At 50.0% G+C, this 14,228-nt stretch overlaps 1 protein-coding gene across 1 annotated transcript in view; it reads left to right on the top strand.

The window, feature by feature from the left end:
* Positions 1-4,957: 4,957 nt before the first annotated feature.
* The window catches only part of CHRM4 (cholinergic receptor muscarinic 4), a 37,955-nt gene continuing 28,684 nt past the window's right edge, over positions 4,958-14,228 (top strand). The window contains exon 1 of the mRNA XM_024214489.1: positions 4,958-5,012. Coding sequence (XP_024070257.1) covers positions 4,958-5,012 — 55 coding nt within the window. The remainder of the gene's footprint in view (positions 5,013-14,228) is intronic.

Below are 14,228 nucleotides of genomic sequence, written 5' to 3'. Positions count from 1 at the left end.
GCTGGATGGTGGCAGGTTGCACATTGGGATACCTGCCCGTGGTGCACTGCACTGTGCATCAACACAGGCACTCCTGGTGAGCTCGTGCAATGCCCACACAAGGAGCCAAGTGCACATGCGCACAAACAATGTACTAACTGCAGCGGCTTTATGCCAACAAAACTTGCATTGACCAAAGTTTGTAGTGTAGATGTGGTCTGAGACCCCCTGTTTGGCTTCCTTTTAGCCATCCCACCAGTCACTACAACAGGCTAATATGAGGCATGTCCCCTTAGCTGGGTGTGGGTTATTGGGGGGGAGGGAGGGGAGGAGGTAGATCTTTATCATATAAATCAGCATAACTCCACTGAAGTCAATGGGGCTATGCTGGTTTGCACCAGCTGAGAACCTGGCCCTAGCGCTAGGAAATAATTCCATTCTCATAATTCCAGATGAGGCAGGAGAGAAGGCACCTGCAAACAGCCTTGCAACTGAGAAGTTCCAGGAACTGGCCAGTGGCGAGCTTGTCTGTGGCCCCTGCAGTAGCCAGAGGAGGAGGCTCCTCTTGGTGCTGATGGGGAACAGCACAATGGGAATTTATGCAAGTGACTTGCCTGCTTGACCTTTTCAGGGTGTCGAGCGATGCAGTGAAACTTTCAGCCTTGGAACTGTGTCAGCAAAGAAAATTGTCTAAATTACAATGCAACATTATCTTTGCTGTGACTCAGAAATCTCCCCCATTCTCAGGGCAGGAGATTCCAAGGAGGGGGCATTGCAGGCTGGGCCCCTGTTTCTCCTGCAATCCTGCGACTATGAAATACTGCCAATATTTTAACAAAGGGCTTTCGCAGAATTGTCCCCCTTAGCCTGTGATAACTCCTCTGTCCCAAAGGTAGGTGGTGGTGGGGGGGGGGTTGTGCATGCGTGGGAGAGAGAGAGGGTGCAGAAAAGGGAGGATTTGTATGCAGAGAGTGTGTGTACGTGTATGTGGGAACAAAGAGGAGGGAGAAAGGGTTGTGGGTTGATGGGTGTGTGTTCCAGCGGGGAAGGGTATGTGCGGAGAGGAGGGAGGGATTGAGAAATCTTTTTATTTGTTTTTCCTCCCTAACAAAACCGCTCTCATAGCTACACGAGAGAAGGCAGCACTATGGGGTAAATCAGATGTTATGAAACTGTGTTTTGATGCTTTGTCCCTGGGAAACTATACCGAGTGTTTGAAAGCGAGTGTATGGGGGGCAAGAAAGGAGTTATTGTTTACAATTTTTTGAAGGGGGGGGTCTTGTCTTTGAAAAATCCCCGCCCTCGTGGGCAGCCTGCTCCATTTCAAAAGCAAACATCTTGCTCACTGGATTTGGATAAATCCTCTGTGGCAGTGCTAGTTTATCAGTATGAAGCGAGGAAAATGGACTCCAGCAGAGGCAAGAAACCTACCCAGCCCTGCCCTCCTTGTAGTGGCGGGATATGAATCGGGGACTCCCAGGCGTCCGCTGTAGCCTATCCCTAATCCTACATGGGAGAAAGAGCCATGGTCTCCTTTCTCACATGCAGCAGAGGATGCAGAACATTAGCGCGAGATGTAAATGAACTACATCGATCAGTTTGCTTGTATGAAGCTCTTTTTAAAGAGCTGAAGGTTTCAGGGATTGGAGTGGATTTTCAAGAAGGACCATCTCTAATGGCTAAACGGGGGAGCATGGGGTTGTCTGTGATCGCGAGGCCTCTTCCCATGGAACCTCTTCCCCAGGTTTTTCTGCTAGCAACTTTCCTACCTATCCGCAGCATTCAAAATTCTAGAAATTCCTGTCCGAGGACAGTGATCCCACGTGTCGGTCCCTGAGCGATACAAGCTCAGCGCCCCCATCTACCTCCCGTGCGTACCTCTGTCCTTGGTGCTGAACTGAGGGCGGTAGCTTTTCAGCCAGACTAGAGGGCAGATACAGTAGTGACTTTGAAGACCTCTGAATAACTTATTTGAAACATCCAGGAAAACTTTTGACTTTAGAATAGAAATATTTTTTGGGGGTGGAATCCCCACCGATATTTTCTGAAATAGAAGGCAAAGTGGGGAGTGGAGAGAGAAAAATTTCCCATAAATATTTGAAATTAACGTCAGGTGAAATTACAGGGTTTCAAATCTGTGTGTCAGCTGCTGAAATGTGAACAGCTGCTTCTTTTGTGATTTATTTTCTTTCTCTGTGCTTTTTTTATGATTATTATAGCATCGCTGATCTCTCTGCTGCCTGATCTGTTACACTGACGGAGCATTTGAGGAGTCAGCACAGGAGTGCATAACCTGAGAAAAGCGAGGGAGGCCATGATTAAAAAAGAACGTGACACTATATTCTTGGAGGGGGGTTCTGTTGCAGGGCAGGGATATTTTGAGAGGTTCTGTTGCAGTGGTGGGGTTCTGGTGCGGGGCAAGGCTGCTGTGCTGGGTTCTGTTGGACCACGGGGGTTCTGGTGTAGCGCAGGGATCTCCTGCAGTTCTGTTGCAGTGCTTGGGTCTTGCGTGGGGTTCTGTTGTAGTGGGCGGTTTCTACGGGAGGTTCTTTTACAGGATTTGGGTTCTATTGCAGTGCAAGGGTTCTACGTGAGTTTATCTTGCAGTGCAAGAGTTCTGTTTAGGTTCTGTTGCGGCGCAGATGTTCTAATGCAGGATTCTCTTGGGGCGCAAATGTTCTCTGCGGAGCTCCCTTGCGGTGCTTATCTTCTCTATAGGGTCCTGTTGCAGTGCAGGGGTTCTGTTCCAGTGGGGTTCCATCGCATCCGCAAGCTCAGGGATACACTTCAGCTTGGGAGATGAACTCTCCACCTTTGTTGCTCAATTAAACTGTGCTGGAAATTGTTCCGAATCTCCTCCCGCTCTCTTCTCCACCTGCATATGCCTTCCGCACATTCTAGCAGAGAGCCGCGATGGCTAGAGAAAGGGAGATGGTAGAGAATTTAGAAAACCCTCTCCTGGCCTGAAGAGGCAGGTTCGTGGCTCTAAACTGTGTAACAGGCGGGTTTCCATTCCCTAAACCCCTTGATCTGGAGGCGCAGTCAGGTCCAATCAGCCGGGAACACTTCCCAGCTATTAGAGCAGAATGGGCGTTGGGGGAGCGGTGACATAAGACGAGATGTTTAACTCATCGACTCCTTATTGTGTGCCGCCAGTTTGTGCATCTCGGCGCCTCTGGCTCGGGGAGAGCGATCCCCGAGCAGACTGCGGAGTCTGCCAGGAGTCGCTCCATTCATGGAAAGCCAGCCACTGGCGAGGTTACCTCCGTCCCCCATCAATGCGCTCTGGGTTGAACGTCGGGTGCGGGGGGAGCAGGCAGGACAGAGGCTGCCCCTGGAGCTTTTTCCCGCCCCAGGGCGCTGAGAATCGCCCTGCCCTCAGAGTCCGCTCCCCTAACCCCCCTGCCCACGCCCCGCAGCCCCCTCCGGCTCTGTGGGCCCGGCAGTCTGGGGATCTAACTGGGCCTTGTAAACCGGACACTACCAACCCCGGAGCGGAGGAGATCACACACCTAGCCCGTTCCCGGCCGCTGGGAGATCACCGGGGAAGGGATTAGCCCCAGAAAGTGCCCCAGAGCGGAGTCTACCTGAGCACAGGCCTGCGCTCTGGGGTCCCCATTCCTGCCCAGTGAGCTGCGCAGCGAGAGGCCGAGCTCACTGTCCCAAGGGGGAGCTGGGAGCACGGGGTTTAGGAAGCAGGCGGCCAAGACTCAATTAATCTTTAGTTAGGGAGCTAATCTCGTTAGCCCTTGGCCAGATGTCTCCGTAATGGAGCCCAAGCCCTCTGCCGGGGGGTGGAGCAAGGCTGTCTCTCTCCGGATCCGGGAGAGCCACTCCCACCGGAGTCCGGTCTGCCTCCCTCGGCAGCAGGGCTAGGCAGATCCTGTGCCCTGGGCCGCCGCTCTCTGGGCGCCCTGTGGGCAGCGCACACGGTCCCTAGTGCCGGCCAGTCAGCTCAGAGATTGGAGCCTCAGGCTCGGTGCTTGGAAAGGCTGGGCCTCCACTGGGGCTCTGCGATCGGCGCCCCTCTCCCTGTTTGTCCCTCCCACATGTCCCTTCGAAGCCACCCCAGCCAGGGAGCTGTCCGGCGCTGAAAGCCCGGGCGGGCCTCCCGGGCCGACAGCTCGTGGGTACATGGACCCTGTGTGGCTTGGAAAGCGCATAAACCCCTCTGCGGGCAACACAGCCCACGGCCGGCTCCCGCCCCTTGGTTGTGTCCATGGGCACGGAGCTTGTGGAAAGGGCCGGGCGGTTCTCCCCCTGCCCCAGGCGGAGGGAGGGCTGGGAGCAGAGATTTAACAGAGTCCCCACCCCTCCCCGGCCGTATAGGGGCCTCTGCCGTGCCCCCCTCGGCCATTCACACTGGAGCCAGGGCGGCCTGTGCCCTGCCCTCCACTGTACACCTGGGGCCGGTGGCTTCTGGGACTGTGCCTCAGACAAAGGCAAGTAATGGGGGGTATGACCCTGAGCTCCCGCCGCCCGGGCCCTGCCCTCCCTCCCCTCCCCCAGTGATGTGCCAGCGGCGAGCGACAGTCCCCCCAGGTTGGGTGAGAGGGGAAAGTAGCGCTCGCAGCCCCGCCGTGATTGGCTGAGGCTCCATTACATCATGGTTCCGGGGCTGCCTCGCTGCTTTTTCTTTTTCTTTCTTTCTCTCTCTCTTTTTTTTTCTTTTTTGCACGGGGGAGAAAAGTGGGCGCGCGCGCTAGTCAGCGCGAGAGGGCGGCACATCTGGGCAGGGCTGGGCGCGGGGCGGCCCCGGCAGGAGCGCTGGCCACGCCAAGCCGGCCTGGCTCCGGCTCTCTTCGCCTTCCCGGCGCAGCCCCAGCTGCCGAGAGCGGAGCCAGCCGGGGGCGGTGAGGGAAATACCCAAGGGAGCCTCCCATGAAGCGGACTCCGGTGTCCGGGGATCGTTCGCTCTCCCTTGATCGGCACCAGCCCTCCAGCCGCGAGCAGTTCCCGACGTGCGGGAAAATGCACCATGGGCTTTGAGAACAGCACCGGCGCCAGAGCGCTAACGCCGTGGGGGGCGCCCGGTGAGTGAGCGGCTATCCCCCAGCCGTGCGGGGTGGGGGGAGGCGGGACGCACAGAGCGATCCCCGGCCCGGGCGTTGGCTGGCCTTTGCCCCGGGCAAGGGGCGCGGGTATGTTCATCCCTCCGCCTGGCTTCTGCTTACGACAGTAACCTCTCCAGCCGGAGCGGGCGCCCGGGGTGCCCTTGGCCAAGGAGTTTGCAGGAATGGTGGGGAGGGGGGTAGCGCAGATTGGATAGTGGGGGGTGATTCTCTTCCCCCCCCCGGCCCGCCGCCCACTCCCCAAGCGCCCTCTGCGCCTAGGCAAGGACGTGCCCGCTACTTTGGGGTGTAGTTAGACGGGAAGGAAGCGGGAGCGGTGAAGGAGGTGATCGCGCCGGCGTACAGGGGTGGTCAAAGGGATGGTGTCTGCCCCGGTCCCTGCACACAGCGGGGTTCTCGGGGCAGCTGGGACTGACGGGCTTTCCCGCGGCGGGCTGAGGACGCGCTGTCTCTCTGTCAACTTTCCCGGACTCCATTTGCCTAAAAATGGCTTTTCTCTGCGCTTCTCTCTCGCCTTTGGTGGGCTGTCTCTTGGCGCAACATCTGGGAAGCGAGGGGAAGGCAGAAGGAGGGGTCTAGAGGTCAGCGAACCGCTCCAGCTGCTGGGGGGGGGGGGGGGGGGGGAGGGGGACTAACCCAGATTCCCCCAGCCGGCCCCGGGAAGCGGCTCTCGGGAAAAAGCCACGATCGGTAGCACCTAATTCGGATCCAGTCTACAGCCATATTAGACTGGTACCCAGCGCAGGAGGCAGTTCTCGCCTAGGGGACCCCGCACTTCGGCCCCAGCGGCTGGCACTGGTCCCCTCGCCTTCCCCGCCGCCTGCAGCCTCACGGGCAATCGCCACTAGAGACACCCCCTTCTAACAGCACCCCAGCAAAGCACGTGGCACTCACCTGGCTGCCCCCCAAGTCTCGGTTCCCCGGGGGCGGGGGGAGCTCTGGGGACACGGGGACGCTTCCCCTCTGCAGCACTAGAGCCTACTCAGCCCTGGGCTTGGCGTAGCCCCGCTTTCGCCGGGCGCCTGGCCGCGGGCACCGCTAAGGAGCAGTCTGGGCGGTAGAGCCGGCACCCCTGACTCCGTTACAGTTAGCGAGGGACTCAGGGGCACATAGGGCATAAATCAGGGTCGGGGAGACACGGGGCCGTGTCATTATCAAGCAAACCCGGGATCGTTCCTATTCCCTAAGCCGGAGAGCAAGTGCCGTAGGCAACACCTTTGTTACAATGTGCTGGGCGCTGTACAAACTAGGCAGATACGATCGCTGTCCGGAAGAGCTGACACTGATGCAGACAACAAAACAGGAGGGAAGGGGAGCGATGAGCAAATGCAAGGGGCTAGGCGGTTATTGGTCAAGGGTTTAAGGACGCGCGCGTGTGTGTGTACACACAGACACTGAGCAATCTGGGATGTGTAATCATGAGCTGGTGTGGATCATGCTTATTCTGTGTCACTGGTATGATATTAAAGAGCAGGACTGCGTGAATCTACCACTGAAGTACTGTAGAGAGGACAGCCGGGAGATATGTATTAGATACCATCTAGTCCTCCCCACTCCCTTGCAGGGCACCGATTGTTCCTTTAAGTCCATTTTCCCGGGCGTTGACTGTCAATTTTAAATGTCCCCACGAACGAAGAGGCTGGTATGACTCTCCTTAGGAGATGATTCCGCTCTTTCACCGATCTCAGTTTGGCTCCCCGGTCCCCATTCACTTCACGTTTCTTTTGCTTAATTTCATCTCATTACTTCAATTTTACCCACTGGGCCCATGCTAGGTAATTCCTTCCTTTCTTAGGTTTACTTACTGAAGGTGTAGAGTAAATCAGTGAGGTCGGGTGACTGACAAGGTGGGACTAGACTATGATGTGTGAATGGATTGGAATTCTCATTTGCGGTCACTTTAAACAAGACATCCATTTCTTGTATTGTTCCTTTCAACTGCATCCCACCTGGAACTGTGGAAGTGGGTGACATCAGAATGGGCACCAGTAGGCGTTGTGACATCAGCAGCCATCAGCTTTCTGGAGATATTGTTTGATATGATGCTTCCATTTCTAAAAAAACCTCTTTCCCAGCAGGCAACTGTCTCAAAAGAGACTCCTTTTAAAATGAAAATTGCTCGCCGATTTCCTAGCAGGGGGATGATACACCTAGCAAGCGGGCTCTCCTGCTCAGGCGAAGGGAAGGGAGGTGGTTCCTTTCAATCCATGTTTATGCAACCATAAACCACTCACTCTTCTTGGCACACCGGAGGGGTAAAAGCAATGATTTAGCAGAAGGTGATGTGCATAGATAAGGTGATCTCCTAGCTGATCTCTTTCCATTCCAATGATTCAGGGGTTCTCAAATCTTTTCGTGGCACTTTAAGGGAGAGATTGTTGTATGGCTGTCTCCCTCCCATTCGCCATTGTGTGAGCCCCACCTCCTTTTCCATTCACACCTCCCCTCCCCTCCCCCTTTCACTAGGGTTCAGAGCGTCTATCTTCCCACTCGGGACCAGGTGACTTCCCTGGGGCAAATGATGTTAGGAAAGTACTGAATCCTGTATTGCCAACCCCAAATGAAAAAAGTCATGAGTCAGGGTCCCCTCAGATCATGAGACTGGTTTAAAATCAGGACATTAGACTGACAGTTAGGGGAGCTGGGCTCAAGACACTGCGCTTTCACAGACTGCCAGTGGACCTTGTCAGGTCACCTAGGCCCAGCTCCACAAGGGTGTTTAGACTCCTAACTTTCACTGAAATCAATGGAACTTTGGAGCCTAAACACCTTTGAAGATCTGAGCCTTAGCTTTTCTGTGCCACCATTTGCTGTCTGCCGAAGGGGGATAATAGTATTTCCTGGTGGTGCTCTGAGGATAAATCCATTAGAACTTGTAAAGCGCTTGGATACTGCGGTAATAGTGGCCATACAAGTATCTAAGGGTACGTCTACACTGAGTAAAACACCCACAGCTGGCCTGCATCAGCTGGCTAGGGCTGTGGGGCTATAAAATTGCAGGGTAGACATTTGGGCTCTGGCTGGAGCCTGAGCTCTGGGACCCTCCCCACTCAGGGGGGTCCCAGCACTTGGGCTTCAGCCTGAGCCTGAACATCTATACTGTAATTTTATAGCCCTGTTAGCCTGACTCAGCTGAAATGGGCCAGACACCAGTGTTTTATTGTAATATAGACATATCCTAGGCTGGTTAGATAGTTTTCTGGAGCTGGGGATTTAAGTAAAACACCAGATATTGGAAGACTCATGATAAAATTGCAAGAGTTGGCAACCATACTGTATTTTTAGCTTTTTTTTTCAATTTTGGCAGCTGGAAATGAGGATCCAGCATCAGCCAGCTCTCTCCGCAATTCAGTTTAGAAACCTCTTCAGTTATTCATTGTCCTTCCTAACCTGACCAGTGGCACGCCCAGACAGAGGTTTAAGTGTGGACTAGCAGTCACAGCCTGTGCTTTTACCAAAAAGCTGGAAAACTGTGTTGTTGTTTTCACTGGCACACTTCATGTTAGCTCAACACCAACTAATGACATCCATTCCCAGAGAACCAGCTAATACCAATTCCTGCATGGGAGACACACCCATTCCAGAGAACCAGCCAGTACCCGTTCCCACATGGTGGAGTCATGCCCATTCCCAGAGAACCTGTGAGGTGATGAATCATCCCTGAACTAGAGCCTGATTAAGCCACATGCGATGATGAATCATTTCTGTGCTAGGCTCTAGCCAATCCACAAGTCAGGAGTTGGTCTGGTGACTCTCAGAGCAGATATTTAAGCCTCACAGGAGAAACAGCCACTCAATTTGCCTAAAGCAACAGAGGGTCCTGTGGCACCTTTAAGACTAACAGAAGTATTGGGAGCATAAGCTTTCGTGGGTAAGAACCTCACTTCTTCAGATGCAAGTAATGGAAATTTCCAGAGGCAGGTATAAATCAGTCTGCCTAATGTCACTTCATGGCTTGGTACATTCCCCTGCTTGATAGAGGTGACAGGTACCACAGGCCTTAGCTTGTTCCAACCTAGTTGCCAGCCCTATTTTCTGAGAGTCTGCTATTGACTCCTGATTCCAGCGTTGACCACTGGCTCTGGTTCTTAGGCTGACTGCCACTGCACCAACCACTAGGCATGGCCATCCATGTCTCAGTTTCTGGCAGAACCAGACAATACCAGTTCTGGCATGGTGGAACCAGCCAATACTGGGTCATACATATATGTATCCAGTTGTATGAGACAGATATATTTAAAAGTGAAGGGTGGTGCTTCTGGCCATTTAGTTAGAGATTCAAATAGAATGCTGTTCATATGCTAGCAGCATGGACTCCATCCTAGGCAGAGCGCAACTGTTATTCCAACAAAACACTCTGGCATATACTATCTGAAATGGTACTTGTAACAACATCACCATTCCCCTTCCCCATTAACATCAATCTAGATAATCTCTCCCAGAGCGTAGAAATTGCAGGATATTTATTCTGCCTACCTGGAAAGCCCACGTGCAAAGGTAGGGCAATTTTCTCTGGCCAAATGTATTTACATTTAAAGCAATGTTAAGGTTACACATTTAGATGCAGAAAATCAGGGAGTGAAGAAATAAAAACTCTCACGAGGCACAGGTCAGCAGAGCATCTAAGCACTTACTTGAAGCACTTTGCTAAATCAAAGCCATAGTAATGTTACCTTGCTCATACTGTACAGATTCAGGTGACATTTACTAGCATGATTTACTAGCATTAATCAAAGGTATTATGTGCAGTGTGGGTGAGCTAATATTACTATGAAACACTTAACTTTTGCATTCTATTTATTATTATTATTATTATTACTATTATTTCATGGTGCACAAAGGCATGATGGGAACTTTACAGAACTCATCGAAAATTACTGTCCATGCCTGAAAGAGGATGCAATGTAAATTTTAGATGAGTGGGTTGTGGGGGGAACATTGGGGTGGAGGATGGATGGATGGGGAAGGGTAAAGGTTATTATCACAATGGGATAGTTTGTTCTCTCATGTTAGGCACATGACCACCTCCATAGATTAGTATGTTGTTTTTAATACAAGAGAGCCTAACAGAAATGATTTAGTACTGGCATAATTCATTTATTACGGGCATTGCAGAAGGGGCAGTGTGTTTGTGTTTAAACCTGTCCTCACAAGATTCTAGTAATACACAGTGTTGGGACCCAAATAGGTACCTGAGAGAGAGAGTTTTTGCTTTTAATTTCCTTGTTTTTAATAAGACAGCAAACACCCTATCCCCTTCCCTCCCGAAATGTGGGAAAGATACAAAGGGCCTCTACATGTTGACACTGAAATTGTGCTAACTATGCTCTGGAGTTCCTCTCTCACTGAGATGTCTGGAGATCTTGGGAGTAATGATCCAGGGCCACTGAAATGAATGGGATTGGCTAGTCCCTGCTATTTTTTCTGCCAGGCTGGGTTAACAGGAAAGCAGCACCTCTAAAAAGAAAGCAGATGAGAGCATCAGCAACAGGAGTAGATAGAAACGTAGCCTATAATTTAAATGTGCTGTCTTTGTATGCGTGCTGCCAGATGCCCACACACATAAAATGCCATTTTGAGCTTGCACATGGGTAAATTAAGTTTAGCTAGCCACATGCAGTTACACAGCAGAATTTTCTCTCACATGGCCAACTGGTACTTTTACTCAGGATCAGAAAATCGGGGCACCTTTTGGAGAATTGTGCTGTCAGTGTGACATGCACTAATTTGCTCCCCCAGATTTTCCTTAACACAACCTGGAAATAGTAACTTCTTTGGCAAAAAAGGTGAGAGCTCCAACATTGGATGTCACAAAGTAGGTGGAGTGTTGGTAGGTTCTGCTATAACCTTAGCAGGTACCTCTTGAGCACGTTCAGAAGTGATTTTTTTCAAATTACTTACTTCTGAGGGTTTATCTCCTTTCCTCCACGATTCCTCCATAGGGATGATTTAGATGTAACACTTAGAGGATTTTTTATCCAGCCATATTTGAGTTCCTGGTGAGCATAATGAAATACTGGAAAAGTGCATTCTTCACTCTCCAATAGTTCAAAATCAGGTGTGTGTGTGTGTGTGGGGGGGGGGGGGGAACTATTGTGGGTGGATTCTGAAACCAAGTCTATAATGTTTAGTCTAAAGGAGCATTTTTCAGAAAGTTCTGAGAATGGAAATATGGATGATAATGAAAGTCCCTATCATGGATGCCATAGAGTGGTTACAGAGTTCCTGGTCCTCAACAGTTACCAGAGAGGACCAGGATAATATAGAGGGACTTCCCAGTCAGGGAGTTCTCTAGTTATGGCTCTTTGTGCTTACCTCCTCACACCACAGAAACTAGAACCAAAACATACAAATCCCACTATTTCCCCAGTTTTCTAGCAGATACATGAAGCATTTCCTTCATCCAGACCTGTCTGCACTTAAATTGTAGCAATACTCACTGGTCGTATAGAGCTTTGTGCATTCAAAGTGCTGTATAAGCATTAAAAAATCAGTCTTTACATCTTACCTTAGGGCTCAGACCCAGATCCTCAAAAGGTTTAGGCACCTAACTCCCAATTTTATAGGGACAATCCTGATATGTGGGGCTTTGTCTTATATAGGTACCTATTACCCCCCGCCACCTCCCGTCCCGATTTTTCACACTTGCTGTCTGGTCACCCTACCTAACTTCCATTGGTTTCAATGGAAGTTAGGTGCCTAATCCCTTTGAGGATCTGGGCCTCAGTCCCTGTTCTGGGTTGAAGAATCATAAATTACCTCATTGGTGTTCCTCTAAAATTGTTTAGCTTCCAAGGAGTTCAGACCACCAGTTGAGAAAGAGCAGGAATCCTCAAGCTATTCTGCCCAGGTTGCTAACCAGGTGTAGGCTGGATGATTGTAGCATTATTACTTATTTATATAATTAATGTATTAATTAGTTGCAACGAAGTATCACTCTTGACCAATTCTAGGCATTTCTGGCCTATGAGAACACATTAATTCATATGAACTCCATTTAAACCTTTAGTTACTGGATTAACTCACTGTGCATACTGCCTCTCATTTGCACTTGCCAGCCTGCATATGTTCAGAGTAATTCATTTACTGAATTTACAAGCAGGGTTTAGGCATTTCATAGGCATATTACTACTTGGCCATCTCCCATGACTGTGGGCCAGAAGCTTGGTGACAAGTGGTAGCAGGCTATGCTGCTGCTCCATGCCATGATTTTGCTCATGGCAGAGTGGTGGAATAATCAGACATTAATGTTGGTGCATAAAGCAGTGCATTCTCTCCTCAAGAGTCCCCAGTACATCTCATCTCAGTTACCCTGGTCTGCTCCCTCCTGCAGGAATTCTGCCTCTTGTATTGAGAAGGGAGGAATGACAGCTGAAGGTAACAAACACAAAACCAGGCAACAGTCTTCACTTGCCCACACGGATACACCCAAACACCATGTGCACAAGCCCTCTCTTTCCCCCAGACACCATCTGTGCACACACCCTTCACACACACACCCTTCACACACACACCCTTCAGTTTGTCACATCAGTATAATTGATCATGGGCCACAGTGTTAATTTATGAAATATATTAATATAAAATCCTGGTTCATTTAAAATAGTGGCCTTTGGAGAATTGCTCTCTGTGAGGAGCCTCTGGTGAAGAAACTTGTATTCAATGGCCTTGACTTTGTGCCACTGTTTACACCTGTAATGGTAGCATAATGCACCCACTTGAACTCTAATGAAGCTCAGAGGCTTGAACTTGAGTGAGGGCTCATCATACACTCATCTCACTGAAGATGAAGTTGACTGTACTGTCCTGTCAAAGTCCTCTAAATGGTGCTGCTATGGATACAAAGCCCTATTGCTATGACAACCCAGAGGTCACTAATGGAGGTCCTGCAAATAAGAGTCCTGTTAGCAACATAATCACTCTTTACCTATACTCTGTGCCTCCATCCTGTCCTACACCATTCCTGCTCTGCTCAGCTTGACTCAACTCTTCTCTTCAAATTGTGCAGCCACACAATGATCAGAGACTCCCACAGGATCTGCCTGGGTGAAATTTGCCCCATGCAAAGGATTTGTGCACTACTTACATTTGAGAGAGACTAAAGTGGTGCATCGGCTTTTTGCTTGTCCTCTGCACAGGGGTGAATTTCAGCCTATGTATGGGATGTGTTGGTTCTTGGGGTACCAAGGACTGTGAGTCACTTTGTTAGCCCCCTGTCTCCAGCGTGAGGGACATTTGTTTATGCTTAGTTGGGTGTCAGCTCCCTGGCACCACCAGCCTGTTACTCACCCAAGCACTCTCCTTTGGGAAATGCTAGCACTTTGTTTGCAGGTTAACAATAAGTATACCCCAGTCCCTGAGTCCCTTTGAACCAGCTCCTTATCCACTGAACACTCACAGAAATACCAAGGGTGCTGTCCCCAAGCAAATAATGTAAACACCAGCTTATATGATTCAACTAAGATCAGCCCCTTGCTTAATATCACAGCACTTAGATATACTGATAGTGAAAACAAGGATAAGTTAATTACCAAGGTTTCAAGAGATAGTGAGCAAGAATAATGGAACTAAAAGTTACATATAAAACAAAATCATAACATGCTTTCTGGAGACTAACCTTAACAGGCTAGCCTCCTGTCTAAAGAAGTTTACCTCACCCCCACAACATCCTCTGCAGAGTTTCAACCAAGGTTGGCTGAGATCTCATTTTCATGAATGTAAATGCACTGCTCATTTACTTCCTGGTGCAGGATAAAGTGGCGTCTTTTTTGCCTTTTACTTATATCTCAAAAGTTCATTGTCTCTACTCAGTCAGGATAAGAACCCTGGGCTTATTTTCCTTTGTGCTGCTTCTCTATTGATTTCACATCTCCCCGTTGACTTCGCATGTAAATGGATATTCATTGTGTTAATTTACAATGCTTAATCTGCATCTCAACAGAGAGACAGGTGAATAAACATCCCTTGCCTGATAGAAAACCTGTTTGTCAATTCTGCCTTGATAACAGATTTTAAACTATCCATACAAAGTATTGGTATATACATTTCATAATGATATTGACCGGTGTGTGACCCTGGCTTTCATTTAAGATATTCTCACATGATAGTCTTTGATGACAGAATGTACCTACCAGACATGGGACATTCCTGTAACCCCCTTGTTAGTTGTCATTAAGG

This window comes from Terrapene carolina, unplaced genomic scaffold (genome assembly GCF_002925995.2).
Source record: "Terrapene carolina triunguis isolate 2854851 unplaced genomic scaffold, T_m_triunguis-2.0 Scaffold96, whole genome shotgun sequence".
Taxonomy (NCBI): domain Eukaryota; kingdom Metazoa; phylum Chordata; order Testudines; family Emydidae; genus Terrapene; species Terrapene triunguis.
This window is presented reverse-complemented; position numbering and strand designations above follow the sequence as displayed.